This window comes from Drosophila innubila (genome assembly GCF_004354385.1).
Source record: "Drosophila innubila isolate TH190305 chromosome 3L unlocalized genomic scaffold, UK_Dinn_1.0 0_D_3L, whole genome shotgun sequence".
In the NCBI taxonomy this organism is placed as follows: domain Eukaryota; kingdom Metazoa; phylum Arthropoda; class Insecta; order Diptera; family Drosophilidae; genus Drosophila; species Drosophila innubila.
The window spans coordinates 25,556,745-25,584,212 of NW_022995376.1; the positions used below are offsets into that span (position 1 = coordinate 25,556,745).

At 35.9% G+C, this 27,468-nt stretch overlaps 3 protein-coding genes across 5 annotated transcripts; 2 read left to right on the forward strand and 1 right to left on the reverse strand.

The window, feature by feature from the left end:
• Positions 1 to 4,383: 4,383 nt before the first annotated feature.
• Positions 4,384 to 17,886, reverse strand: LOC117786278 (serine/threonine-protein kinase WNK). Of its 2 annotated transcripts, none has more exons than XM_034624451.1 (12): positions 17,785 to 17,886; positions 16,419 to 16,570; positions 14,861 to 16,349; positions 14,553 to 14,725; positions 11,587 to 14,494; positions 10,782 to 10,913; positions 8,687 to 9,550; positions 7,265 to 7,669; positions 6,118 to 7,204; positions 5,336 to 5,400; positions 5,106 to 5,277; positions 4,384 to 5,043 (listed from the first exon to the last, which is right to left on the reverse strand). In XM_034624451.1, exons 3-12 carry the CDS (start codon positions 15,866 to 15,868, stop codon positions 4,907 to 4,909), a joined length of 6,951 nt encoding a protein of 2,316 aa, XP_034480342.1. In that variant the 5' UTR covers positions 15,869 to 16,349; positions 16,419 to 16,570; positions 17,785 to 17,886; the 3' UTR covers positions 4,384 to 4,906. The 2 variants fall into 2 exon arrangements, with proteins under 2 accessions (XP_034480342.1, XP_034480341.1); XM_034624450.1 differs by lacking the exon at positions 17,785 to 17,886 and adding an exon at positions 17,647 to 17,698.
• A 3,681-nt stretch (positions 17,887 to 21,567) lies between these two features.
• LOC117787324 (neuropeptides capa receptor) lies at positions 21,568 to 23,611 on the forward strand. 2 transcript variants are annotated; one of them, XM_034625818.1, is made up of 9 exons: positions 21,568 to 21,855; positions 21,912 to 22,062; positions 22,120 to 22,210; positions 22,270 to 22,469; positions 22,527 to 22,700; positions 22,763 to 22,837; positions 22,913 to 23,057; positions 23,123 to 23,337; positions 23,399 to 23,611. In XM_034625818.1, the coding sequence occupies exons 1-9, from the start codon at positions 21,628 to 21,630 to the stop codon at positions 23,410 to 23,412; spliced, it is 1,293 nt and encodes a 430-aa protein (XP_034481709.1). In that variant the 5' UTR covers positions 21,568 to 21,627; the 3' UTR covers positions 23,413 to 23,611. The 2 variants fall into 2 exon arrangements, with proteins under 2 accessions (XP_034481709.1, XP_034481708.1); XM_034625817.1 differs by having other exon boundaries at positions 21,572 to 21,855; positions 23,123 to 23,333.
• Positions 23,612 to 24,892: 1,281 nt separating this feature from the next.
• Positions 24,893 to 27,414, forward strand: LOC117788535 (probable serine/threonine-protein kinase yakA). The gene is made up of 3 exons (XM_034627320.1): positions 24,893 to 26,257; positions 27,042 to 27,240; positions 27,319 to 27,414. Exons 1-3 carry the CDS (start codon positions 24,893 to 24,895, stop codon positions 27,351 to 27,353), a joined length of 1,599 nt encoding a protein of 532 aa, XP_034483211.1. The 3' UTR covers positions 27,354 to 27,414.
• The last annotated feature ends 54 nt before the right edge of the window (positions 27,415 to 27,468 follow it).

The window sequence follows — 27,468 nt, forward strand, 5'->3', positions numbered from 1 at the left end:
AACATTTCTAGAATTTCAAAGAGGAACAAATCCCCATCATTACATCTAAGCTTTTTTTAGCGCTTTGATACAAACAGACAAACAAAGAAGCTAACTTTTCATTTCATTTTGAAAAGTCCACTAAAAATTTAAAATTTATTTATCTTTTGAACCAGTTAACGGATTTGGGTCATCGAGGTATCAATCGACGCGTATTTTTGATAAGAATTTTTAAAAAATAAATAATTTTACCAAAAAGCCCCAACGGCTCCACAAGCTGCGATAATACAAATTTTTTCCCTCCCACTTACACCCCCGTATCTCATGACCCAGGTGAATTACAAAAAGTCTTAGTATGCCATTTTGTAAGTTAGGACTAAACCTTTCGATCAATATATAACTTGATCTGATCGGACAGTCGTAGCAAATTTTCCAACTTAGCTGTATATATAGTTAGTCGCTTTTCGCACTCTTCGTGCTGCTTTCGTCACTAACGCGAACTGCCGTCCGCAGTGATATTATTTAAATTATTCCGCTAGTTTCCGATTTGTCGATAAATTTTGAGGCGTAAAAGTATGCAAGCTTTTTGAGCGGAGCTGCTAGTGAAGAGAGAGCATTAAAAAAAATTTAATTAAAACATTTTCTTTAGTTTGACATGATTTTTTTTATGAAATTTATTACGATATACTAAAAAAAATTTATTGTGGCTGCATTTTAATGTTGTTATTATAAAATTTGACTATAATTGTTTTCATGAATATCACACAATGAAAATAAATAGCTAATTTTCATACTCGTTACTTAACAAATAAGTAAAAATAAGTATAGACACCTTTTTGCGAAATTATCGTATGTTGCATTTTTTCCGAAATTCACTTTTTGATGCAATTGTGTTCAAAAAATGCAAACGCATCTCCAGGTAAAATATTATAGCGGTAATCGCTATTATTTAGAAATAATCTTACTATCAATTTTATCGTAAGTGAAAGTGTTTTTTCGAATAAGCAGTAAATTATTGTATGTTCCATACAAAATTAAAAAAAAAATTATTTTGAAGACCAAAGGTGAATGTAAATTATTTAGCCTCATTTTATCTAACATCTTTATTTAATTTGAAGCAAATTCTATTCTTTTTTTACACCGCGCAATGATTACATTGCATTAAATTATTATGATACAATGTGAAAATTATTTTTTAGTTTAGCCCCATTAAATAGATTGAAGGAAATTTTGAGCATGCTATGTACTGGTACTTATCAAAAAACTCAATTGACAATTTAAATTAATGACCAATTCATCTGCAATTTTAATAAAATCACTTTAAGCAGTTTAGGACTCCATATACATTTTAGTTGAACATTTCTACTAAAAAATAAAAGGATTTTACAAGTTTAAGATTTTAAAATTATGTTCTCTCAAAATATCATATGGAAAGCATAAGACATTAACATTCAAGCAAAAATTAAAATTTTAAAATTATGTTCTCTCAAAATATCATATGGAATACATAAGACATAAACATTCAAGCCATATCAAAGAAGACTAGGCCGAAACGGTCGAAGATAGTTCAATTCAGTTGAATATTGTATTTAAAAAAATAAAAATAGCGCTGTTTTTTTTAATTTATATTTATTTTAATATTTTTAGATTAAACTGAATTTTGTTCGCCACAAAATTGAATATCAGAAATTTTGGGGCTAGAAATTGCTTTCGTCACTAGACTTTTACCACGTGTAGAGGTTTTTTTTTGTGGGATATCAGAAATTTTTGCAATCGCTTTTGCTTTTGACATTGTAACTTAATCATTAATGCAGGCAAATAGTAAAATATATAATTTTAGTTGTTGAACGTATTTTATATTTTAAAAAATTTTTTTCTTTAATTATAAAGAAAAGCTAGGAGGCTCCGCCCCCTGCTCGCTTTGCTCGCGTTGCTACAGCAGAGCATACTCTATTGTCGGAGACCCCGTACTTACTATGAAAAAAAAATTTAATACTAAGACTTGGATTTCGCCCGATCGGTCCTATGACAGGATATATAAGTCTAACTTAAATGCATATTCTATTAGTTTGGTTACGATATCTCGTAAAACAAAAAAGTTTTTTATACTAAGATCGGTCCTATGAAAGCTATATGATATAGTGGTCCGATTTGAACCAACTTTGGTCAGGATATATAAGACCAAGTTAAATGCATATTGTATTAGTTTGGTTAAGATTTCTCATAAAACAAAAAAGTTTATCGTACTAAAACGTGATTTTCGATCGATAGAAAAATGTATTTATTCACTTAACAGGTAATACCAAAATTTATGTTTTATATACCAAAAAACTGGAAATTGTACGTATTACAACATATTAAAATTTAACAGAAATCGTTAGAGCCGTTTTTTCAGAAATCGCCAAAATGCAAGCTAAAAAACTTTATTTCACCTGTATAATGTTACCTGAGTACTTTAGAAAAAAAGTTTAAAGGTACGCCTCAAACACACCTTTCCAATGATATATAGAACATATCTGTAGCTTTTATGGTTTGGTTTTACTGTTGAGGCTTCATTTTTACCGGGATTTAGCGTTTTCCCGCTAAACTAGCGGCGTTTTCAAAAAGTCGTAGAACAAACATTTCTAGATGTTCGAAAAGGAATAAATCCCCATCATTACATTTAAGCTTCTTTAGCGCTTTGATGCAAACAGAAAAACAGACAAACAGACAAACAAACTGACTTTTCATTTCATTTTGAGAAGTCCACTAAAATTTTCAAATTTATTTTTCTTTTGAACCAGTTGTCGGATTTGGGTGACGCGTATTTTTAAGTAGAATTTTTACCAAAAGGCCCCAACAGCCCCATTAGCTGCAATCATTTAAATTTTTCACCTCCCACTTACACCCCCGTATCTCATCACCCAGGTTGGTTAGAAAAAGTTTTCGATCTGATCGGACAGTCGTAGCAAATTTTCCAACTTAGCTGTATATATTGTTAGTCGCCTTTCGCACCCTTCGTATAGACCCCACGCAGATCAAGTTTGTTTCAAATTCAAGCCACACTCCTTTCCGCCTCCACAAATCGCGAAAAACCACCACACCCACAGTCTTAAAGATAATACAGTTTTTATGGTAAATAACATTATCTATTAATATGATCTATAATCTTACTTAACCGCAGTAAGATCGGACAAGTAAAACGGGTGTAATAGCTAACCAAAGTTATTAATAAAGTTATTATTTTAATATAATCACCTAAAGGCATACAGACATTTTTATTAGGTAGTAATTTCTTAAAAAGTAATTTTATATATATTGAAATAAGTAACGGGTATCCTATGGTCGGGACCTCGACTATAGCCTTTCCCACTTGTTTTACTATGTCAATATTTCAATATTCGTAGTTTAGAAAAGACCGAAAACCAAAACGTTTGTACCGGTACGCTTTCGGTACACTTTTCCAAAAACTATTTGTTGTTTTCTGTATGTAAATCATTTTGCTTTTCTTGCTTTCTATTAAAAACTATTCGAAAGGTTATAGTCGAGATCCCGACCATAAGATACCCGTTACTTATTTCAACATATATAAAAGTATTTTAAAGAAATTACTTGTATTTCTTTGAAAACATTAAGTCTCCATAACTGCCGTTCTACTCCGATCTTGATGCGATTCAGTGGGGTGATAAATAATACTAATAGATAACGTTAATTACCACAAAAAATGTATTATCTTAAATACTGTGGGTGTGGAGGTTTTTTGCGATTTGCGTCTGTGGTATATATATCTCTTATAGTCTTTGAGATCTAGGCGCTCCCACAGACGGACAGACACACATGGCTATATCGACTCGACTGTTGATGCTGATCAAGAATATAAAAACTTTATGGGATCGGAGATGTCTCCTTCTCCCTATTACATACATTCCAACGAATACAATATACCTTTTTACTTATTTTTTAAGTAACAGGTATAAAAATTGAAATTAAAGTTAGGTTTATCTCGATAAAATACGAGCATATAGATCATATGTATGTACAAATCTGATAATTTATTTTTGTTTTATAACATTTAATTTTTTCTTTGTTTAATATATTTGCTGTACCGGTACTGAGACTGGAACCGAAAGGAAATTACCGAAATATAAACGTTTACCGAAATAGTTGTTTCGGGACGTACCGGAACCGAAACCGATATTTGTTTCGGTTTGATTCCCTGTATAAAGTATCAACGTTGAAATAGGTTTACACTATAGGGTGGTCCAAAAGTAGGCTGTAGAATACTTCTTCCCATTACATGTGATAGGAAATGTATTTTGTGATCTATTTTTGGACAACACTGCCTTCTTGCCTTTTTGGGCTTCAGCTTCTTTCCAAATTTGGAGTGTTCAAAAAGCATGTGATGAGAGACACGTTGTATAGATACAATCACTTTAAGTTCAATAAAAGTTTATTTATTTATTAACTACGCAAAAACATAAATCACTGATGGTTTAAAATATATAGTATGTATATATATAATAATAAGTATGTATATTGATGTATGAGTGTACATGATATTATTGAAATATTTATTTACACTTTAGCGCTAATCAAATTTACAAGTTGCTTAAAAAAAATCCGAAACTTCATTTTGATTTAAAACAAATGAGAGGAAACAGCATTGCATTTAAAGAATATGAATGGGGAAATCAAAACGAAATTAAAACAACAAGCGAAACAATGGCAAATCAACTCAAAACGGTGTGACTACATATTTACAGACGATTCCCTCATGATTCGACAACTTTTCACTTAATAACTAACAGCAGATCCATATTTTCGAAACAGCAGATCCATGCTTTAAAAAAATCATGCCAGTTCAGTTGCCGAACAATTGGGTAGAAATATTTAATGACTTGTCATGAAATTGGGATACGACTACGGCAACTCTAAATGGATTCAACGTTTATGTATTTGTAGAGGCTGCGGCTGTAGTATTTGACGATATTGGTGGTGCTGTTGCTGGAGCTGTCAAGTTTGTTTGAACCGGTGCAGCAGCTGGCGAATAATATGCGGTAGTAGTTGGAGCGTTTGTGCTTAGTGCTAAAATATAAAGGAAATAATTAATTACCGACTTTTAAATTGTTTCATAAATTGTCTCTTACATTGGCGCAGCGCCTTCTGAAACTTTTCGTATTCTACATAATGTTTTAAACGAAGCTCATCTTCCTCTATGAGCTGTCGTTGACGCAGAAGCAGTAATCGCTGGTGTTGGTTTGTCCCTAATCGTGTGTTACACAATTGATTGACCAATGAGTCCAGATTGTGCTTTATGTCCTGTAAGCATATTATTCAATTAGTTAAATCAATTCGACAGTCGAATCAAGGCCCTTACCGATTGAATATCACTCGGCAACAGGTGTGGATGAGTGGCCGCCAATGACACGGGTTCCTCTGCAACTGCAATAAATTGTTAATAATCAAATAAATTAAAGACATCTTTAAGAAATTCTATCTTCGGCACGAAGAAGATTTGGTCAATTCCATTACAACTAACTTTTATATTAGTCTCACTCTAACCAAACTTGTATACAAATACAAAATCTGTAAGATTGGTTGAGAAATATAGAGAAAATGAAAATACTTCCTAAGCCAGCTTTATAAGTGGTCAGATTTTACACTAATTTGATCAGAAAGTATACGAACATTACAAATTCACAATGTAAGAGATTGGTTGCGTTATCTCAAGAAGAAAGTTATATATATACAATAGGTTGATTTTCGGCCGATTACCCCTATGCCATTTATATGACATGGTGCTACGATTCGTTCGGTTCCGACATATCGTTCATTTACTAGAAGAGTGATGTCACTCTGACATTTCGAAATAAACGCATTTAAAGTTTTCAAGTGTCGTATGTCTTCCAGCAAAGCGGTCATACACATTCTCTTCTCACGCTCTGTGTATTAAAGATAGGATTATGAAATTTTTACACAACACAGATCAGTACATAATGAACATTTCTGCATCATTATCTCAAAAATCGTGTTTTTCGACTTATGTCACTCTTCTATTTAATTAGCGATATGTACTGCATTCAGATAGCTTCAACAGACATTGCTATATTGACGTTGCTATATTGAAGGGTAAAACAAAGTTAAAGTGTGCTTTCTCACCTTCAGCAACAGATGGATTAAAAAGCGGCTGCAGGACATGCTGCATGGGCTGGGCTGTCTGCTGGCTGCCTACCAGCGGCGCTTGTTGCAGCAGCTGGCCCGTTGCAGAAACTTGAAAATTTGGCTGTTGTTGCTGGTTGTACATGGCTGGCACACTTTGTTGTGGTTGCTGCAGATGAGATTGAAGTTGCAATGCTTGTTGCTGATGTTGTTGCTGCTGGAGCAACTGATGCGAGGCTGACATTTGCGTGGGCATCCCTCCCAGTTGATGTGGCTGCATTGCTTGGGCCACGCCCACTCCCATGCCCATGACCAGTGGTGTCAACTGATGCATTTGATTTGGCTGCGCCTGCATATACTGCTGTGGTGCATGTTGCTGCTGTTGTGGCTGTGATGTTGACATGGCAAACTGTTGGCCAGCTTGCTGTTGCTGCTGGAGCATTATTGGTTGTTGTTGCTGCTGCTGCTGTTGTGGCGGTTGCTGCTGCTGTTGTGGCATGATTTGCGCTGACTGCTGTTGTACCTGTTGTTGATGCGGTATTTGCTGCATAGCAATTTGCTGTGGTTGTTGCTGCTGCACAGTATTCACCATTTGTGGATGAGTGTTTACTGCTGGCTGTTGATGTTGCTGTGGAATATTTGCATGCATTTGTTGCTGTTGTTGTTGTTGTTGCTGCTGCTGCTGTGGATGCTGTACTTGCTGAGGTGTAGTGCCATTCTGAACAGCTTGATTTTGAGGCACCATCATGCCCACGCCTACACCAGATGGAGCGGACTGCTGCTGCTGATAAATCAATTGGATGCCATTAATGGCCATCGGAACGTTTTGTATCGGAGAGTTGATGAGCTCAGTGGGTGTATTGACCATGCTTCCATTCTGGACAGAGTTGCTTGCATTGTAGTTGTGGCCCTGGCCAGCAACCTGCAGATCAATCTTTAGCTGATGCTGAAGAGCCTCATCCGTAGATGTCTTCTGCTCCTGTACGCGACTAACGCTAAATCTCGAAATTTTCCGAGCATTCACACTGACCACAGGTTCTTCTGATGGCTTGGCAGCTGTAGCTGTCGCTGCTGCTCCAACAGCCGGCTGTAAAACGTACGGTTCAGTTAAAAAATTCAACGACACGACTGTGTAGATCATCTTTACCTCCTCTGTGTTATCAGCATGACGTAATGCAGCCAATTTCTTCTCTAAATCCGCTATCGAATTCAGATTGAGTGCTCCATTGCTGGGATTTCTGGACTCGCCGCCGGCATTCGATGAATTCGATACTTTATCCAGGCTTTCCTGTTTGACCAGCTTCTTGTCGTTCCCAGCTACACCAGCCTCAAGGTAAAGCGTGTTGTCAAGACCTGCGATGACGCCCTCATGATTCATGTTGAGGCTCGAAGCGGGCAGTTGCATATCTGATCCCATGCTGTTGTCAATTGACGTGCGGCGTGAGTTATACACCGATGTACCACGTGCTGAATTCAACACGGCGGTGGGTGTATTCTGTCCAAACGAGGCAGCCGAGCCACTGCCTCCGCCCGTGCTATTTGATTTGTTAACCTGCGCATTAAAACATAGAGATCGATTCGGATTAGAATTAAAGACAACAAATTCACACAATCTTATTAAGCACCTTATGGGCACAAGAGCAACACAGAAGCAGTTAAAGCTGACCAAAACGAAAAGCGTTAGTATATAAAAGAACAAATCAAAGAACATTACAACTACAGAGTAAGTAAACCATTCGTTAGGTCGGCGGATATGTAAAGTCAATACTCGTAATTAGTTTTGTAGATTCGGTCCAAGTCATATTAAGTTAAGAAACTACCGAAACCAGTGCAGACTGTTGTTATTATTATAATTACATACGTATACATATAATATTTATGAACCTGTTGACATTTCTGCACAGATTTGTATTGGATTAATGGAATTGCTTTTGAGAGAATACTAGTATGAAGCTATAATAAAGTAATCCATTTCATACATTATATAATTTCAACAAATAACAAAATTAAAATATATATTAATAACAGTTACAGCAAAAAAGGAAAGAATATCTTCGGCACGCCGAAGATTTGATACACTTGCAGAGTCATGAAATTAATTTCGACTGATAAATCCTATGACAGCATTATTGTTTAGTGGACCGACCGATTTAAGCCAAACTCGATCGTGGTAAATAAGACAACTGCAACTACCGTCAGAAACAAAAAAGCTTATCATACTAAAGGTTGATTTTTAACCGATCAGGCGGACATGGTTATATCGGCAGAGTGCGTCATCTGGATCCAAAATATATATACACGACTCATTTAATGCATTACACATTTCGGGACTAAATTATAATAATCTCTGCAAGCGTATTAAAACAGTAAGCAGTATTATTCCGCGTGTTTGTTTATGACTAAATACTCAAATCTACATACATTAGAAATTAATGATAAAAATAAACAGAAAGTTCAACCAAATGATAAGTTCAATGCGCCAAAAACACACACTACAATTTACGATATACGAAATACAACATAAGATTTACGTTATACGAGTACACATAACAAGAATTTGACTACCAACCACTGTGTCGGACGAGACCGGCTGCTGAGCTGACAGAGCTTTCATCGATGCAATTGCTGGAGAGGCTTGGTAAGTATTAGGACGAGAGCCAATGGAAGCCACTACGGCGGAGGCGAACGCATGTGCGTGTGTTATGTTTTCTAGCTCGATCTTAAGCTGTTCCAGGGTATTCGCAGCGCCAGGAGGCTGAACAGCACCTAGTTGGACACCACTCTCTTTGGATTTGTCGGAATTTGCTGTGTGGTTATCTGCGGCCTGCTTGGCCGCCTTGCTGGGCGGCATCTCGAATGTGATGTTCACTTCACTCAGATCATCCAAGCTTCTGGTGTGTTTCAAATCATCCACAATTTTCAATTGTCGATTCAGTGGCAAATTCAAGCTTCTGGGCTTCGTCTCGCTACGTGTTGACTCCAATAGCATTTGCACCCGGCTTATGGCCAGACTGCGTGCTTTTTGTTCAGATTGGGGTTTGTAAAAGCAGCCATCCAGTGGCTGGAACGCTTCATTGCCCGTTGGCGTAATAGCGCTGTCCGGCATATAGTCGATGGATAGCGATGTATACTCCGATGCGGTGCTAGTCTTGCGAGAAACTGACCCAGAACCAATTGTCACATCATTGCTATTGTTGCCCGCGTCCCTTGAAGTTGTGGACGACGACGACATTGTTGAAGTGGTTGTTGGTGGCGTCGCAGCATTTGTTAACAATTCTGCATTGCTTTGGACAGACGAGTCACGTACTCTTCCCTCACCAGTGCTGGATTTATCTGTGTTAATTGCATCAGCGGCACCTCCTGCGCCCATTCCATCTCCGCTGTTTACTGTAGAGTCGAACATCTTAGTGATGTCGCTGGCGGTTTCATCCCGCTAAAATTATTGGTTCGTTGAAATAATACATATGCATTTTTATATTAATTATTAATCTATCAAATTATTATTTAAAGGTTTTTGTATTCATTTTTAGTTTTTTTTTTTGTAATTTTATATAAGTTGTTTCGATTAAAATGCGCAGGTGTAGAGGTACTCATAAGCATTAAATATATAAAATAATAAATGAGTTTTCAAACTATATCATTAAAGGATTTTATCCCGATAAATACAATAAACAACAAGGAGTATTCGAGTATCAAATGCTACTTCCTAAAATAATGTATATTCAACAATTTGTATTACAAAGATACAAGAAATAATTTATTGAATTAAATAATTTAAAGACAATGAGTTTGAAGGGAGACGAGAATAGGTCTTAATTGTGGGTAAAATTTCACTCAAAATCAAAATATAAACTTATGAAGTAAGTAGGCAATCCCTATTATAGAATTTTTAATAATATACATAATATATATTTGTAAGTGTAAAGCTAAGATCGCCATATTTTGGTATGTGTGCATCCTAAATATGCAATAAAGAATTGAAACACAGCATTAAATAAAATCATAAGTACTTGAAATGTTCGTTGAATACGAATAAACGATAATCCTATTATGTAAAGAAAGAAGATCGCTTTTAAACTATGTAGTATGTACGTATATACGAGATAAGATAAGCCCTTAACAGTGCACTTAACACTTACAGATCTATGTCTTTGATGTGTTCTAAATGTGGAACGTTGTCGAGTTAGAGACGCGTGACGGACCTGTTTTATTATAAGTAGTAGAGATACAACAACATACAATCATCATCAGGTTAAAAATGTATTTTGATTTCGAGATTTCGCAATAGAAATGGACCAATAATACTTTTCTTTATAAATTTTTATAAAACCAATTCGAAATTTGTGGATATCAATTGCAGTCGTCCCCTTGATGTTACTGAACTTTGCCAACGTTTCGTTATTTATAAAAATTAGGCAACGTCTGTTTTCCATTAATTTAAATTAATAACATTTATATGTGACGCTCGAATTATTCCAAAATTGAATTAAATGCTCCGACAGATACAAAAGGCTGTAAATAAACTGCGAAATCACACCGCTCCAAACTGAATTCTTGAAACTATGCGTACCACCAGTTGGAATATTAAATTGAATCTTTTTTTTTTTTTTTGTAGAAATCTGGTGCAAAATAATAAAACTTAGATTAATTGTAAATTAAAGTACCTTCTCAATGTTGCGGCGATAAGAGGTTGGGATTGGAATTTGGTGTGGATTCTGCTTAACCTGCTCTACAATATCGTTAATCATTTCCACAAAAACAGTACTTTGACAATTCGACAGTAAATCTTGGGCAATCTGTAAGAATTCAATCATTAGTATAAATCTTCATTATATATATGTTAATTTATATTATTAAGCCCTTGCAGAGTATTTTTAGTACGTGTATTGTATTGTTCTTGCCATAAAATATATAAACATATACTGTTTCAAGATGAGTCGATATAGCCATGTACGTCTATATCTTTGCAAACAGACTTGTTTTTTAAGTTTATTCATTTTTAATGGAAGTATTCTAATATAATTAAAACACAAAAATTTTACAAAACAGGCCCACAGAGTTATCTAGTGAAAGGGGAGTATGAGGTAATGATAAGAAAGTGAACAAAAATTGGGTGTTGTGTGTTGGGATTAAGATTTAGCCAGGTGCCGACCGCGCCGGGCGATCGCCCAAATATCATGTTGTCCGCTGAGTTTTAAAGCTATCTTTATAAAACTTGATACAGGTTCGTCTTTTTGATGTAGTAGGAACAATCGGTATACGTTACACACAACTTTGTTTTATCTTGATATACCTCAACCAATCTAACAGATTGTATATTTGATATTGTTAAAACCTACAAATTATATCATAAAGCTGTCAAATTAACGATGAGTCAAAAATTTAATACAGGCCTCTGCAAGTGTATTGAATTTTCGGCGTACCGAAAATAATCTTTCTTCTCGAAAAAAGTAATTTTTTTTTTTTTACCAATTTGTTAGCAATTTCCACTGGATTGACGTCGCTGATGTCAAATTTGAATGTTATTGTTTTTAGCTTGTTTTCCATATGACAGTTGATGACACTTCCCTCATCCACGCTGGTTACACTTAGCTTTGGTACGCGTTCGTTGCCGCTACGATTCGACCGTCGCGGTTTTTGTATGCGTCCTCCAGTACCTTGTTGTTGCTTTTGCTGCTTTTCCGCGTCGACAGAAGCTGAAGTTGTCTGCTGTGGCTCGACACTTGGCGTTGCCACATCAAAGTTCGATTGAGTAACAACAACTGCATGCTCCTGTGCAACAGAAGCTGTTTGTTGATTAATTGCTTTACTTGGCAGCTGCTGTTGTGGTTGCTGTGGATGTTGATCAGCTTGTAGCGGAGGCTGTTGCTGCTGTTGCACAATCGGAGCTTGTGGCTGACTATGTAACAGCTGTTGCAATTGTTGTTCTAAAGGTATCTGTTGCTGCAGTGGTTGCTGTTGTTGCTGCTGCTGTTGATTTTGTAGGAATTGCTGCTGCATTTGATTGGCTAGTTGTTGAGTTTGTTGTTGTTGTTGTTGCTGAACATCAGCAACATTAAGAATTGGCTGAACAATTTGTTGCTGCTGCTGCGGAGCTGGCTGAGGTTGACTGTATGTGGTCGACAAAGGCTGCTGATGCATTGTTGGAGGCACCTGCATTTGTCCTTGTATTAACATAGCAGTCGGTTGTTGCTGTGCCATGATTTGAGGGGCACTGACAACAAGTGGCTGCATTGTCATTTGAGGGTTATGCGTCGAAATTGGAATTTGATGCGGTTGTGTTAATGCATTTGGAAGGAACTGTTGTTGTTGCTGTACAAACTGTTGCTGTTGTTGCAACTGCTGCAAATGATGTTGCTGAAGAATCTGTTGTTGTGTTGCAGATGGCTGTTGAATGGGTTGTTGTTGCATAGGTTGTTGTTGCATAGGTTGTTGTTGCATAGGTTGTTGTTGCAAAGGTTGTTGTTGCATAGGTTGTTGTTGCATTGGTTGTTGTTGCATTGGTTGTTGTTGAACGGGTTGTTGTTGAATGGGTTGTTGTTGTAAAGGCTGTTGCTGCATAGGTTGTTGTTGAACCGCTTGTTGTTGTACAGGTTGTTGTTGTATAGGTTGTTGTTGCATAGGTTGTTGTTGCATAGGTTGTTGTTGTACAGATTGTTGTGGAATGGGCTGTGCTGGCATTTGATGTTGAATTTGCTGTTGCTGTGATGTTGGCAGCTGTTGTTGCTGCTGTATTGGTAGTGGTTGCATTTGTTGTTGTTGCATAGCATAGGCCTGTTGTTGTTGTTGTTGTGTAAGCTGAACTTGGTGCAACGCCTGCGTTTGTTGCGGCTGATAATATTGCTGTTGATGTTGCTGCTGCACCAAATCCGTTGCCGGCAAATTGCTATGCATAAGCTGCTGAAGTTGTTGCTGCAAAGGTATTTGTGGCACCTTCTGCGGTTCGTTTAGATGTTGCTGTTGTTGTTGCTGAATGACAGCAGCAACTACAACTGGCTGCACCTGCACCTGTTGAGCTATCAATTGTGCCGATGGCGCCGACTGTTGAGGCGCCTGTAGCTGGGGAACTGCCTGTTGTTGTTGTTGCTGCTGCTGATTGCCCGTGGGTGAGATGACCTTGCCATGCCCATGCCCATTCGCAATGTCCGGCATGGCGTTTGTGGCATTTTGATATGAAGCTATCTGGGGGTTCTGAATATAATGAACCGTTGTTGAATGTTGCTGCACTTGCGCTATAGCAGGAGAAGCGATCACCTTTTGTTGTCCTGACACCAACTGGGGAATCTGTTGCTGTTGCAGCTGTTGCAATGGGTTAACGCCGTTTTGAATGGAAGTTGATGATCTAGTCAATAGATTCTGAGGATCTGCACTGTTTGTGGAGGTGACCAAGCTTGTCTCCGAGTCAGTGTTTAGTATTTCATACTTGAGTCGCTGATTCCATTTAACGCCATCCTCCTCGTCTTCAGATTCATCTTCTTCATCGTCCTCCTCTTCAACGTTCGTCGGCAAGCTTTCACGCTGCTTTTGCAAGGCGAGTTTCTCCAGTCGTGATTTCTCATTCTGAAGCTTGATTTGTGTTTGACGCTGAGCACGTTCCTTAAGCAAGGACACAACCTGGACCTTTAAAAGGCGGGCAACTGCACGCGAATCATCTTCAGAGATAATGTTCTCCTTCATCATATCTTGGGCAATTTGCTCGTACTCATCGTGTTGAATGTTGTACTCAAACTGGATGGCTTCGTTCTCCTTGTGCCTTGATGAGCGCTTCTTTGGATCCATGAATCGCAATCTAAACTCAATGATGCTTATGCTGGGGTCTGAGAGGAACTGTTCCGAAGCAGCGGGCTCCACACGTATTCCAATGTCTTCATCGAAAAATTCCGATTCCAGCAGCTCGTTGCATCTGGGACGATCCTCTTTTTTCAGCTCAATACAGCGCTCAATAATATCTCGCACATTGGGATCTTCAACCTTTGAGAGAGCTGCGGGCTTTATGCCAGATATAACCTTTTTGTATATCTGGGCGGGACCTTTGCATTCGCTGTACGGATATTCGGATATGGCCATTTCCAACATGCACATGCCAAAAGCATAAACATCTACCGATTCATCATAGTGCTCCTCGTACATTTCGGGTGCCATAAATTCAGGTGTACCAATCACAGATTTAGCATGGGACCGATTTTTCAGAGTTGCCAGTCCCAAGTCACCGATTTTAACGCTACCAGTGGTGCCAGTTATAAAAATATTATCACATTTTAAATCACGATGAATTATAGGAAATTGACGAGTATGCAGGAAGTTTAGACCTTTTAAGATCTGACGACACCATGACTTCAATACCTTTGGGTGTATTTTCTTGAATCGCTTCAAATACCTATTAAATAATGAATATTAATTTAAATTTAAATTCTTTTGATTAATGAGTTACTTACGACTTTAAAGTACCAGATAACATTAGCTCAGTGACTAGTACTATATTCTTTTTCCGTCCTATAGGAAACTCCCAATATGTATAGAAACGCACTATGTTAGGATGCTGCAATTTCTTCAACATATCCGCTTCTTCTCGAAACCTGGTACGTTCGCTTTTCTTCACTTGCTTATCCTAGAAAAGATAAAGGTATTTGTACTTAGTAGAGTAATTTAATTTGAAGAAACACTTTTGATAATGTATTTATCTAAGACTTAACAAACTTGAGTAGCCATTAGATGGATACGTATTAACCGAATATTTACATACCAGCAACTCACACCAGGCAACAGGTACTCCTGTTAGAGTGTCTAGGCCCCGATAAACGGTTTTAAAGGAACCACGACCGACTTCTTTGTCGTATTTGAAGAAGCGTCCGCAGGGCGACATCGCTACCGGATCATCATCCTCATCACTTTTACGCTCTTTCGTTAGGGACGTTACTGATGACGTTGCTGATGCAGTAGATGCTAATGATGGCTGCAGTGACACCGATGTCTCTGTTCCAGGAACCGACGAGTCACCAGAGATTGCATCCCCACTCTCTGCTTGCTTAGATAAATTTTCAAAATCCTTTGGCTGAGTTTCATGGTGTTGCCCCTCAGAATCCACCTTCTCCTCAACTTGGAAGCCTACGCGCTTTCCGCCAGTCGACTGTTTGTTGGCAGGTTTACATGGCACATCAACCTGGGTCTTCTCAGTCTTAACAGTGCGCGACGCCTCAGTAATGATGTTCTCAATAATGCCAGCTACTTGATGGTTAGCCGCATCTGTTGTGTTCGATCGCGTTGGTGTACGAAATTGCTCTTCCAAGTGCTCCGCTTCACGCGACAGCATCTCAATGTTGTCATCGTAATCTCGAGGAAATTCCGTTTCCAGTTCCTCAAACTGCAAAGGATTGGCATTCCGATTGGATTGCTCGACGTTCTTGAGCACAAATCGAACATAATTGTCTGTCCCCTTCCCCGCTTTGCTGGCCTTGCCGTACGGCGCTTTGAAAGGCAATGGGCCCGTCATCGACTGCGACCCTGTGCCGGTGAGCTGCTGTTTCAGCACAGGCTCTATCCCCGTATCAGACGATGATTTTCTAGCTTCCATTTTCTTCGGTTTGGCATCTGCTGCTGGCGACGGGGTTGGAGTCGGGGTCGAGGTCAGGGACGGGGACACAACAGCCTTTGCTGGCATGTCTTTGTCTTTGCTGTTATCCGTGGATACTACACCAGCGTCTCGAATTGTTTTGCTATTGACTTCATCAGACGGCTGCGATTCACCATCCATTGTTTCCTCATAATGTTCCGCAACGGCAGAATCCGTCGCCTCGAGGCCAAAAACCTCAACGTTGGGCAAATTGATTACTGTCACGGCCTTTCTTGGACTACAGTTAATATGTTTGGTAATGGTTTCGCTCAACTGTTTTGCGTTTTTACTATTTTCTTGCCTGGGACTTAGAGCGCTGCTTGAAATCTGACGCAGTAAACGATTCCAAAGATTACTTTTACTATGAGATGGCTCCACTGCTGGTGCTGATTGATGAAATTGCTGGTGAGTGTTGGTGCTATTGCTATTGATGTGTTGCTCAGGTGCAGTAGTTTCCTGTTTACGACGGTGTTTGCTTTTCTGTGCTGTGTCTTTTAGTTTAGCAGTCGAGCCAATGATGACTCTCCTTGGGGAGGCAGTTTTATTAGAAGCACACTGTCCCGGTTTTTGGATTTTAGCTTCTTGCACAATTTGTTCCTCGCCGGAAATATCTGAGCTATTTCTGCAAAGGGCAAGAAAATCAATTATATGCAATTTTAATAATAAAATTGAATAATAACAAGGTGATTACCTTTGAGGTTGCGTGGTACTGGAAGTAGTACCATCTTCGCTGATGGTGCTGTTCCTCCGAATACTGCTGGTGGGTACGACCTCTCTTTGTCGTACAAAGTCACAAAGGGTTTGTCCAATTTTGCAGTTTTTTTAACAACCAATCGGTGGAATCTGCACAAAACATAATTGTGTTATTTAAATTGCTTTCATTTGTATTTACTGTTCGTTAACTAATTGTTTTGACAATATATTAATAAAAAGTTCACATATTAGTATATTTTTATATTTATTATGTTTGTTCTTAAGCTTTTAATTATAAAAAAACTGAAATATATTTTTTATTTTGTCAAAACAATTACTTGACTAACTGTTTGGTGATATTGATTTCTTGTCGGCAGTTTATGATTTATCTCAGCCGCAACGAAAACTATTGATATGTAAACATTTGATGTTCGCTAATCGATTTAACTTTCGTTAGGGGCTTAATTCTGGTGCACATACATAAATCTCTATATACCCGATTTATGCATTATTTAAGTTATGCCATTGCTCACACTAAACAACGTACAAGTTTTTACTATTGATATTTCACTGCGCCTGTGCTCGAATAACATATGTACATATGTTTGTGGATTGTATATATGTGCATACATATGTATCTATTATATTCAGCAGTACATACATAGATATGTATATATGTACTTTGTTCTGTTTGATTGCAAAACAGCTGTCTTGCAGTAGTCGTTTTTAGTTTCTTTGGGTGTATCTTAATTATGAGTCATAAATCCCAATTGCACCAAACTACGCCTACTTCTGCTGACTTCTGGTTTTTTTTATCCGATTGCTCACTGACACACGTTCATATATATGTACGTGAGTACTTATTGATGTACTCACGAACACATGCATATCAATTGAAATATTTTAATGCATGAGTACGCACATATGTTAAGTCGAGTACATGAATAACTACTATTTCCTTGCACATTCCAACTAATAGATGTATTCTGCGACTTGTCACAACATGAAAAATTATTTATGTCGCGCAAAATGTATGCACTGCTTATGATGTCATAGACATGGAAAACCACCAGGAAAGTTGCATAGAAATCACGGTTTAGATGTCTGCGCCATGCCCATTATTCATGTGGGCGGTTGCGCACCACGACTTGCGAAAAATAATTGTGCAAAATACATAAAAATTAAAGCACGTTCGTTAAATTTCACAACAAATTTACAAAATATACCGCCACATATGTAGCCGTCCCCGCACCAACAAATCTCATTTATCGATAATTATTGTTTGTCTTTGTCGAATTGGCTTTTCGTTGAATTTATGTAGAAATGTACATTGCCATCCATGTTACCCGTTAGTTTTAACTCACACTATTCACTCTTGCATATTGGCATAGCACTTCTTTTATTTTGTTTAAGAAATAATTGTGCACTATTTTTTGTTCTGTTTGTTACACAAGAGTAGTAGAGTTGTGTCGATTCGTTCTGAAAAAGTTCAAATGAACCGGTCATTTAAATGAACGAGTGAACTTATGCAGTCATTCATGAACTATATCGTTAATTTTGGAGTTGGTCAGTTAAAATTTAATTTTTTTTTAATTTTAATTTAATTTTTTCTATGTTTTCATATAACAATGCAATTCAATTAGAAATATTTGTATGTTTTGATATGCTATGCAAAGGTAGTTTGCGTGCAGAATAGTCGAATTAGAATAATACTATTTATTTGTAACGCTTAAATTGCAATTATTAGCTTCTTTTCAATCTTCATATTTTTAACATATTATCGTGTTTCAGTTGCAATACTCTTAGCTGAGTTTTATCTGTCATATTCAATTCAATTAGAAATATTTGTATGTTTTGATATGCTATGCAAAGGTAGTTCGCGTGCAGAATAGTCGAATTAGAATAATACTATTTATTTGTAACGCTTAAATTGCAATTATTAGCTTCTTTTTAATCTTCATATTTTTAACATATTTTCGTGCTTCAGTTGCAAAACTCTTAGCTGAGTTTTATCTGTCATATTCCTCTGAGACATCTGTAGTAAATATTCTGCATAAACTTAACTGTTTTTTTTTTTTTTTTTAATTTTATTAATTCTTGAAAGTAAACTATAGTATGACCAGGTTTTTCTTATTATGTTTTTAAATATTTTTTGGTCACACAACAAATATTGTATTGAGCACCTGTAAGCAACTGATCCGTTACCAAATCCATAATAACACCGAATCAGAATCTGTTTATGGAATACACCAAATATTGTCTGATTTTAATAAGAACACTTTATTTCTTAGGCGTTTTTTTTTCAAACTTGTAAGTTGATGCTAACAAAATGGAGTTGTTTCAAATCGTTTTTATTATTCAATTAAGTAAACGAGCGAATTAAATCTCTGAGGTTGAGTAGATTCGAATCTCATTGTAGATCATTTGTTGATCTGATTCCCTAATTGTCGGCAACCTTAAAAAAGTGTCCGTCTGGCAGCCTTAAAAAATGATCTAGATCAATTTTTTTTTAATTTGGTATATTTCCAACTTTGAAAGGTAGAGTATGAAAATTATTAATAATTTTTGATTTAGAATAAAACTTACAACTTCTGCTTTTTATTTCTCCAATTTCGAATTTAAATGGCCTTTCAATAATTGATCCAAAGTATCTTTAAACAATTTTAATAATTAATGTAACGAGTCAAAGATTTTTAATGATTTCGATAGTCATCAATTAGACTCAGCTCTAAATAAATAGATCGGTTTTGAAATTATCGCAAGAATTTATCGGTACAGGCAACGGCTATTCTTAACAGTGATGTCGATTCGACTTTTTTTGAAAAGATTTGTCCTATTTTTAACTGCTTCAGCCGGGAAAAATCTCAAACATCTATCATCTCTATCCGAAAATCTGGCCTTGTTTTAGATCGTGTTCTTCGATGCCATAAAGATTATATTCTGCCAATTTCGGAAATTTTTCATTTCGAAAACGACATTAAAACGAAAATATTCACCTATTGAAATGGGAAAATGTTGAAAATACGCAAAAGTTTTGGACCGAAGTAAAAAAATATCAATATCTTTTTTGGAACTAGTCACTTTTGCTCTGACCGTATTAGTATGGCCTTGGTCGAATGCAGAAGTAGAGAGGGTTCAGCCAAGTTAATTTTATAAAAACAAAATTAAGAAACCGTCATAAAATAGAGTCGTTAAATGTTATTTTAACCATAAGGACAATGTGTATTTAATACAATTTTTTTATTATATGTTTATGCATATTTTAACCTCTGAAGATTCGGATTGCGTAAGCACAAGTCTTGTTGCCATCTTAGTCAACTACCTGACAAATGGCGGCATATGATTTATAAGAAAAGGCCAAGGTGAAAATGATCGAGGATGCCCTCAAACTGTTAAATTAAATTAAAAAAATTTTATTTTCTGTCCTATTTTTTATTTTTTCAGCATTTTTTTTCCCTATTTTCTTTGGTCGTTTTGTCCTATATTTTTAAAATAGTAGGCATCACTGATTCTTAAATATATATCTGCCTTATTAACTCCCCTATAATTAAAAACTATCTATTTATATGAAGATTATATTAAGAAAATAAATGCTTTTATCTCAATGCAAGCAATTCTGTTAAAATTTGTATCATCTTTGACGAACTGAAGGTTAGAGCTACGGTATTAATTCTGGTCGATAAATCAATAAGATATTTAAAGATGGATTAATTAACATTGTACATTTTATTGAAACATTACAAGTAAAATTAACATTATTACAATTGTTACTAAGAATATTTGATAAAAAATAAATATAATAAAATGGTATTCAAAATGAGACATTATAAAAAAAGAAAATAAAAAGACTTTTCAATGCGTACATAGTATGTATAAGGTGACTAGCATTGTGAGTCGCACGATGTGCTCTTCGCCAAATTTATCTTTTTGCTGCTATTTGCATAAGATGGATTTTATCTAATCAATTTAAATATTTGCCTTTTTACTTATTTATTTACAAGCTTTAATTATATTGTCTGCGTATAAGTACGTCTGTGTTTACGTATGATGAACACAAATATTAAAAAATATTTATAAATGTAAGTATTGATTTGATACTAATTATGATTGTATTATTTGTAAAATTACTTACTTGCATTGGTATGTGTGCGCGTGGGGTTTTATATATATAAATATATGTAATCAGTGATATAGTGCATGGTCAGCGCTTTAATGAAAGACGATCGGTTTGAACTGGTAGCTCAAATTATATCTGTATTTATGGGCATTTGTATATTTATACAGTATGTCAAGTTATTGTTTTGACGAAACAAAATTTGCTTTTTATTATTATTATTATTTTTAAGAAATAGTTATTCCTTATGAATATCGAATAATTAGAAAACAGAAAAAATAAAAACAAGATACGGTTTTTGCTCCTTTGTTTTTGTAACACAACAAAACTTTTATTTTTATAATTTGGTCATGCTTAGCTTCATTGTATCATATTTAGAAACTTAAGTTTTTGAATAAGTTGTGATGAAAGCGAATTTAAATTCGAAAATATAACGTATTACCCACTTTGCGATATTCTTGTTTGGGCAAAATTATATACATACACGTATGTGCACTCGGATGTGTATACGTACGTCTGTATTTTATTTTGAAAGATTAATTACCCACCTTGGCGCATAGTAAGAAGAAAAGTACATATTTGCAAACTGTTTATTCTTATCTCGATATGATTTTGTGTGAACAGTAATCTGCGGTCATCTAAGAGATTCAGTTAGGAATTGCCGTATTACGTGCCGGCAACTGAAACCGTCGGCGTAGTTTTTTCTATTTTAGAGATGAATAAGTTTTAAATTTTGGATCCATTTGTCGCCAATAAATTCAACAGATTTTCGAAATATCTAGAATAAAAGTGTAGCAGAAACATTTGTTTCTTATTTATAATTGTAATCAACGATATTTAAATATTACAATAATTAAAAAAGTCACTATTTTTATCGAGTATAGCCTGTATTAAATTTAATTTTTTTTTTTCTTTTTTTTTTTAAATTTTGAGTTTTAATTTTAAATGATCTCAAAAAATAGATTTCATGTTTTAAAACTAAATAATTTTGTTTTTGGACCGAAATTATAATATTATTTCTAAACAAAACAAACCGACTTATAAAGATTGTACGAAGCCGGTAACTGAAACTCAAAAGGCGAGCCAATATTCGATGCAGTTTGATTTCCTCTCTCAAGACACTTTTAAGATGACAGAAGCACCTTGGCTTACAATGAATTCGAGCACATACGAGTTTATGTCAACAAAGGAAAGAACTGCAACGCCAACAACTGAACCTTACGATAACGATAATGGATGTCCACAAATCAATTGTACCACCATTGAGTACATGGCGTATGTTCTTGGCCCACAGACGCTACCACTTCATAAGGCGATAATGGTAAGTTAAAGTGTACTAAATTGAGTTGGTGAGTGAATGAAATCCTTGTTTTATAGGTAAGCATCATTTTCGGCGCAATATTCATAACTGGAGTATTGGGAAATTTCTTAGTCTGTATGGTAATAATACGGCATTCGGCCATGCACACGGCAACTAACTATTACCTCTTCAGTCTGGCTGTATCGGATCTGATCTATTTACTCCTAGGTTTGTATTTTTATGAATCTTTATTAATTTATTTTTAATGGATGTTCTCGTTCTTAGGATTGCCAGCGGAAGTATTTCTTTATTGGCATCAGTATCCATATTTGTTTGGATTGCCATTTTGTAAGCTGCGAGCGTTCATTTCAGAAGCGTTAGTAAAGGCTGTAAAATAGATGGAGTACAGATTCTAATGGGAATAAACCATTTTAGGTGCACATATGTATCGGTATTTACAATTGTGGCCTTTTCCATGGAGCGATTCCTGGCGATTTGCCATCCCCTACATGTATACAAAATGTCAGGTCTTGAGAGGGCAGTTAAACTCATAACAGCCTTATGGATTTTGAGTTTTGTTGGTGCCCTACCAATGTGTGTGAAATCTAATATTCAATATCTGGATTATCCACTTGGTAAGCTTTATAATTTTCAAATATATCTGACGGAAACTAAGATACAGATACTTTCAGATGGAACTAAAATACAGGATTCGGCAGTTTGCTCCATCGATTTGGATTTTCCGGAAAAGTACCCAATATTTGAGCTATCATTTTGTATCTTTTTCATTATACCCATGATACTCATCATATTGTTATATGGTTGTATGGGAGCTAAAATTCGAGCCAGAGCCACAGAAGTACTGGGTATGTCAAAATTTTATCCTAAAATATAGTATCTATAAGCATATATGTTTATTTCGTTGTAGGAGTTCAGCAGGGTTCAAGGAATCGAGAAGCACGAAATTCTCAGAAGAAAAAAAAAGCTGTCATAAGAATGTTGGGTAAGCATATAGAGACGCTATATAAGTTGGTAACTTTACTGTGATTGAATTTATTTATATTTATTTCCCAAACAGCTGCTGTTGTTATAACATTTTTTATCTGTTGGTTTCCGTTTCACTTACAAAGATTGTGGTTCTTATATGCTAAAACATCTCGCAATTATTACTCCGTAAACGAATGGTTATTTTCTATAGCGGGATTTTCGTACTATGTAACATGGTAAGTACGAGTAAACCAGCAAAAAAAAACAAAGGTATTTTCTAAATATCAATTTTTATTTTTAGCACGATAAATCCGATTTTATATAATGTTATGTCAAAGCGATACCGGGTTGCCTTTAAGGAGATACTTTGCGGCAAGAAGGTCGGGGCATTTTATAACAATGGATTTTCGAGAGATCAATCAAGTTTCATAAAGGACCAACGAAGTTTTCGACATTCTAGTATTGCTACCACCAATTTAGGTGCTGATACTCAATACAGTCGAGTGCATTCTGTAAGTATGTAAAGAAATATTTTTCCATAGTATTCTAATTAAAATTTTCTGTATTTCTTATATAGAACACAGTGACTGAATTTCCCGTACTTAGTACAACAAACATTGTTATCGTTCTTGGGGATAACTCAAGTGGTTATCAAAAAAAGATAATTACAGAGAAACCAGAAGACCTAAGTAGAAGAAAAGACGAAAAATAATTTTTTAAATATTTATAGATTGTAGTGCTGAATAATAACCCTTATTTAAAACGTATATTGCGCTAAAACTAAATAGCTTACAATTACATATGACGTTTTATTTGTGAACTTGAATATATCAATTCAGAAAGTCAAATCTTAATTATTTCATCAATGTATATTATTGAAATAACAGTATTAGCTCATGAATAGTTATGCTATTTGACTGACTAACTGTCTTTTCTAATTTAAATAACAATAACTGGAATAAAAAACAAAAACGAAAATCAACAGTGAAAGTTTTATCATGCGTATTATAATTCGTCTGCATGGCCATTAAAATAGTTTATACCTAAAAATTCCTGCTGACTTGCAGATCAAAGTTCTCGAATAAATGATACCCTGTAAGTTTTATTCCTCAACTGCAGGGCTCCTCTGGAACAAAAATAAGTTATTTGTCTGTTTGTGATTAGAGCAATTTGTCGTGAATTGCGAGTGCATTGTAAAATGGGTTTACATAGGTTTTATAGAAGTTCGCAAAAGAAATCTTGAAACTGGTTTCAAGACACAGATGTGACAGTCACAGAAAGATAAGCTAAAACAAGATTCAGGCCTCCACTCAAAAGGTAACGACTCGGAAATACCGTGTATCTTAAATGTCTTTACTAATTTAGTAAATCGTTGAGCTATATGTTTGAAATGAAACTGTTTTGATTACAGGCTGGATAAAATAAACATAGTAAGAGTATCAGAATATTTAGGGAGATGACTTTTGAGCTTAATTTTCACAGAAGACTAGAAGACACTCTGTTCTGTTTGAATGTGAATGCAGTCGTGGTATTTTGACTGCTTCAATAGAAGTAAAGTGAACTGATCAATCCGGTTCCTTGCATACTTGCACTATACAAAATTCAAGCGGTTTGTTCTGTAAGAAATCTGCAGTCGAACGAACGTTAGTCGCAGCATTTGACCCAAAGACGACAGACCGATCGACCGACCGACCGATACCGCAATAGCGAGATCAATCTGCCGAACAACCAGTTCGAAACAAAAGAAGCTGGAAGTGTGTGTGCTGAATTGAAAAAGAAGAAAAAAATAAATTGGAATTTGTTTATTTTTTGGGGTAAAAGTAAAGTAAAAGTTGAAGAACCGACAGCTGTGGCCAAGTGAGGAATTAAATGCTTATCGACAGTCACGGAAGATAGACACGCGTGACGCGAAACAGTTTTGATGGTTAACTTTCAACAAACGCCGAATATGTGGAATAAATCAAGAAACTTTTTAAATGTGATACTTTTCCTTGGCTGCATGCACCTTCTTCAGGTGGAAAGTATACAGCTCGACTTGAGTCCCTCGATCGCGGCTCGAAGTGCTCGGCTAATGAGATTCTTAAGTGATCCTGCATCCAATTTCAATCACAATCGCCGTGTTGGTCCTGGTCCAGCACCAGGACCTGGACGTGTTCGGGCCAGTCTTGAGAACATACATCCACCAACTGCTTGGAGGCGCCCATTACCACCTCCAGCCCATGAAGGACCACAGTTAATTCGCCGCGAATTTAATGGAAACTGGCCAGCAGGAGGACTCAATCAGGCCACACGATTCGCACACTCTAAGGACGCTGCTGTGCTGGACGTTGGCAAGAATCAGTTCTATCGTCCCAAAGATAATCAACAATACAATCATCATTCAACACAGTACATACAGAACTTTAAGGCGTCTCCGCATTTCAAAGGAAACGAGCTAAACAAATATCCAGTTTATTCCCCGATTCAACAACACGCGATTCCCGTTGAAGCCTCCAAATACCTGGCATTTAAACATGGACAAGGACAAGGTCAAGGTCAAGGCCAGGGTCAAGGCCAAGGTCAAGGCTATGGCGATGTCTTAACTAAACAAAATCCGCACTTTAATAATCAGTTTGGACAAACTTTAAATAGCTATGCGGTCTATGAAGATGTCGAGAACGTGGCCAAAACAGCAGCTAACTTTGGCCAAAACTATCAACCGAATGGTGCATCTGCTGCACCACAAAAGCTAACAAAAGCAGCTGAGGATTATCTAAATTTCATGAGCACTAATGATTATTTTCTGCCCAGACATGATCCAAACTATAAGCAACTGGATTTGGAACGCGATCAAATGAAGTATCAGCAACAGCAACTAATTCAAAAGGAGTCACAACAACAACAACAACAATTACAACAACAACAACAAAAACAACAATTTCAACAATCACAACGTCAGCTGACAGATACCAGTGTATCTTCTACTTACAACAAACCATTGAGGGTTGCCGATCTCTTCTATCAACAAGATCCTGCTCCCTCCAATTCCAATTCCAACACCAACTCCAACTCGGCTGTCGTTCGAGGCAGTTATCAGGCGGGTCAGAACGCCTTTGTTGTCAAATCGGATGGCAACAAATCGGTGAAGCACATTTTGTCCTCAAAGCCACCTCAATCGCAAACCCAATCTCCACCTTTATCTACTTACACAAAAACTTGGCACAATACACACAAAACTGAAACGCCAGAACCATTGCGATTCGAGTTTACTGAACATGATGCTATCAGGGGATCTGCGAGCTACACAAATGCACCGCACGGACAAAAGTTCTACTATGAGACACACCCATCGACACCTCACATATCCTCGGTCAGTGTGTCGCCTCTTTCTGAGAATCCGAAGCCGGTTCAGGAAGTCACAGTCAACGCAAAGGATAATATTGAATATGTTAATAAGGTGAGATTACTTTCCACTGTAAATAATATTTTTTTTTAAGCTGAAAAAATCCTTCACTTTTAGTAACTATTTTTGATTTACTCACAAAGTAATAATTTGTTTGATTTATACTTTACAACGTAACCAAAAAAATTATTTTTTTAAACAAAGAAAAAACTCATAAAATAATAATTTCCCAAAATTTACATTTTTGGTCAATTTATTCTATTTTTGAATTTTAGAAAAATAATTCTTATTATTATCACAGTCTCTGCTTTCGAAAATCTATTTTTTCTACTACTCGTTCAAATTTGATACCACACAGTGTTATTCATTGTTGTTTGGATCTTAACATTTACTTATGGTCTTGTTCAAACAATCTCTAGATAAAAATCAGTTCAAAAGCCATCTTTCGATATCTGTATCAATTTAAATGTTAATAAGGTCGATAACAATATGTATAAAATTTTCTAATACACAAAGCATCTTCAATGTCTAAAGAGTTCACCAACTTTCCACTCTTAACAAATGCCAAAACCGCTTAATTATGTGAGTCAACCACTAAATTGTTTGTTTTCTTCTTTATTTATTTGCCTGAGTACGAATAAGTATTTGATGAGAAGTGCGTTGAATTTAAGATCTGTATCAGTTGTAATTAAGATAAAAGCTGTATAAATTTAATGTTATTTAAATTTCGTCTGCTCTCATTTTTCCTCACTTTCACCACTTTTCCAGTCTTAAATTTTTAATAAGATTGAACTTTAATTACAATACTTGCCTATAAACATTTTTGAATTTATTTCAGAATGCCCAAGAGCAGCCTATTTTAGAGCCTGCAATTGTTTCGGCCAATCCAACAGAAGCCGTAAAAGACAACGAAGCAGTTTGTGAAAAAATTTGTTCAAATGTCTATGATGAAAATGATGAAATTGTCTGTGGCTCTGATGGATATATGTACACTGGAGAATCGCAACTTGAGTGTTATTCCTCTTGCTTAAATATTGGTTAGTCATTTTTATCTTCTTATTATTATTATTCAACTTTATTTAACTAAAATATTTATTTTTTCAAATATTTTACAGAGGTTTCCATAAAGAGTAAAGGGTCATGTGCTTAAGTATAAGTTTTATGCTAAATATATTTATTTGTTTAGTTGTAATATTTAAATTTAAGTGTATTTATTATTGAATTAAAAAAATAAAGCATGTAATTTGAATTTTGTCTTCTTTAAA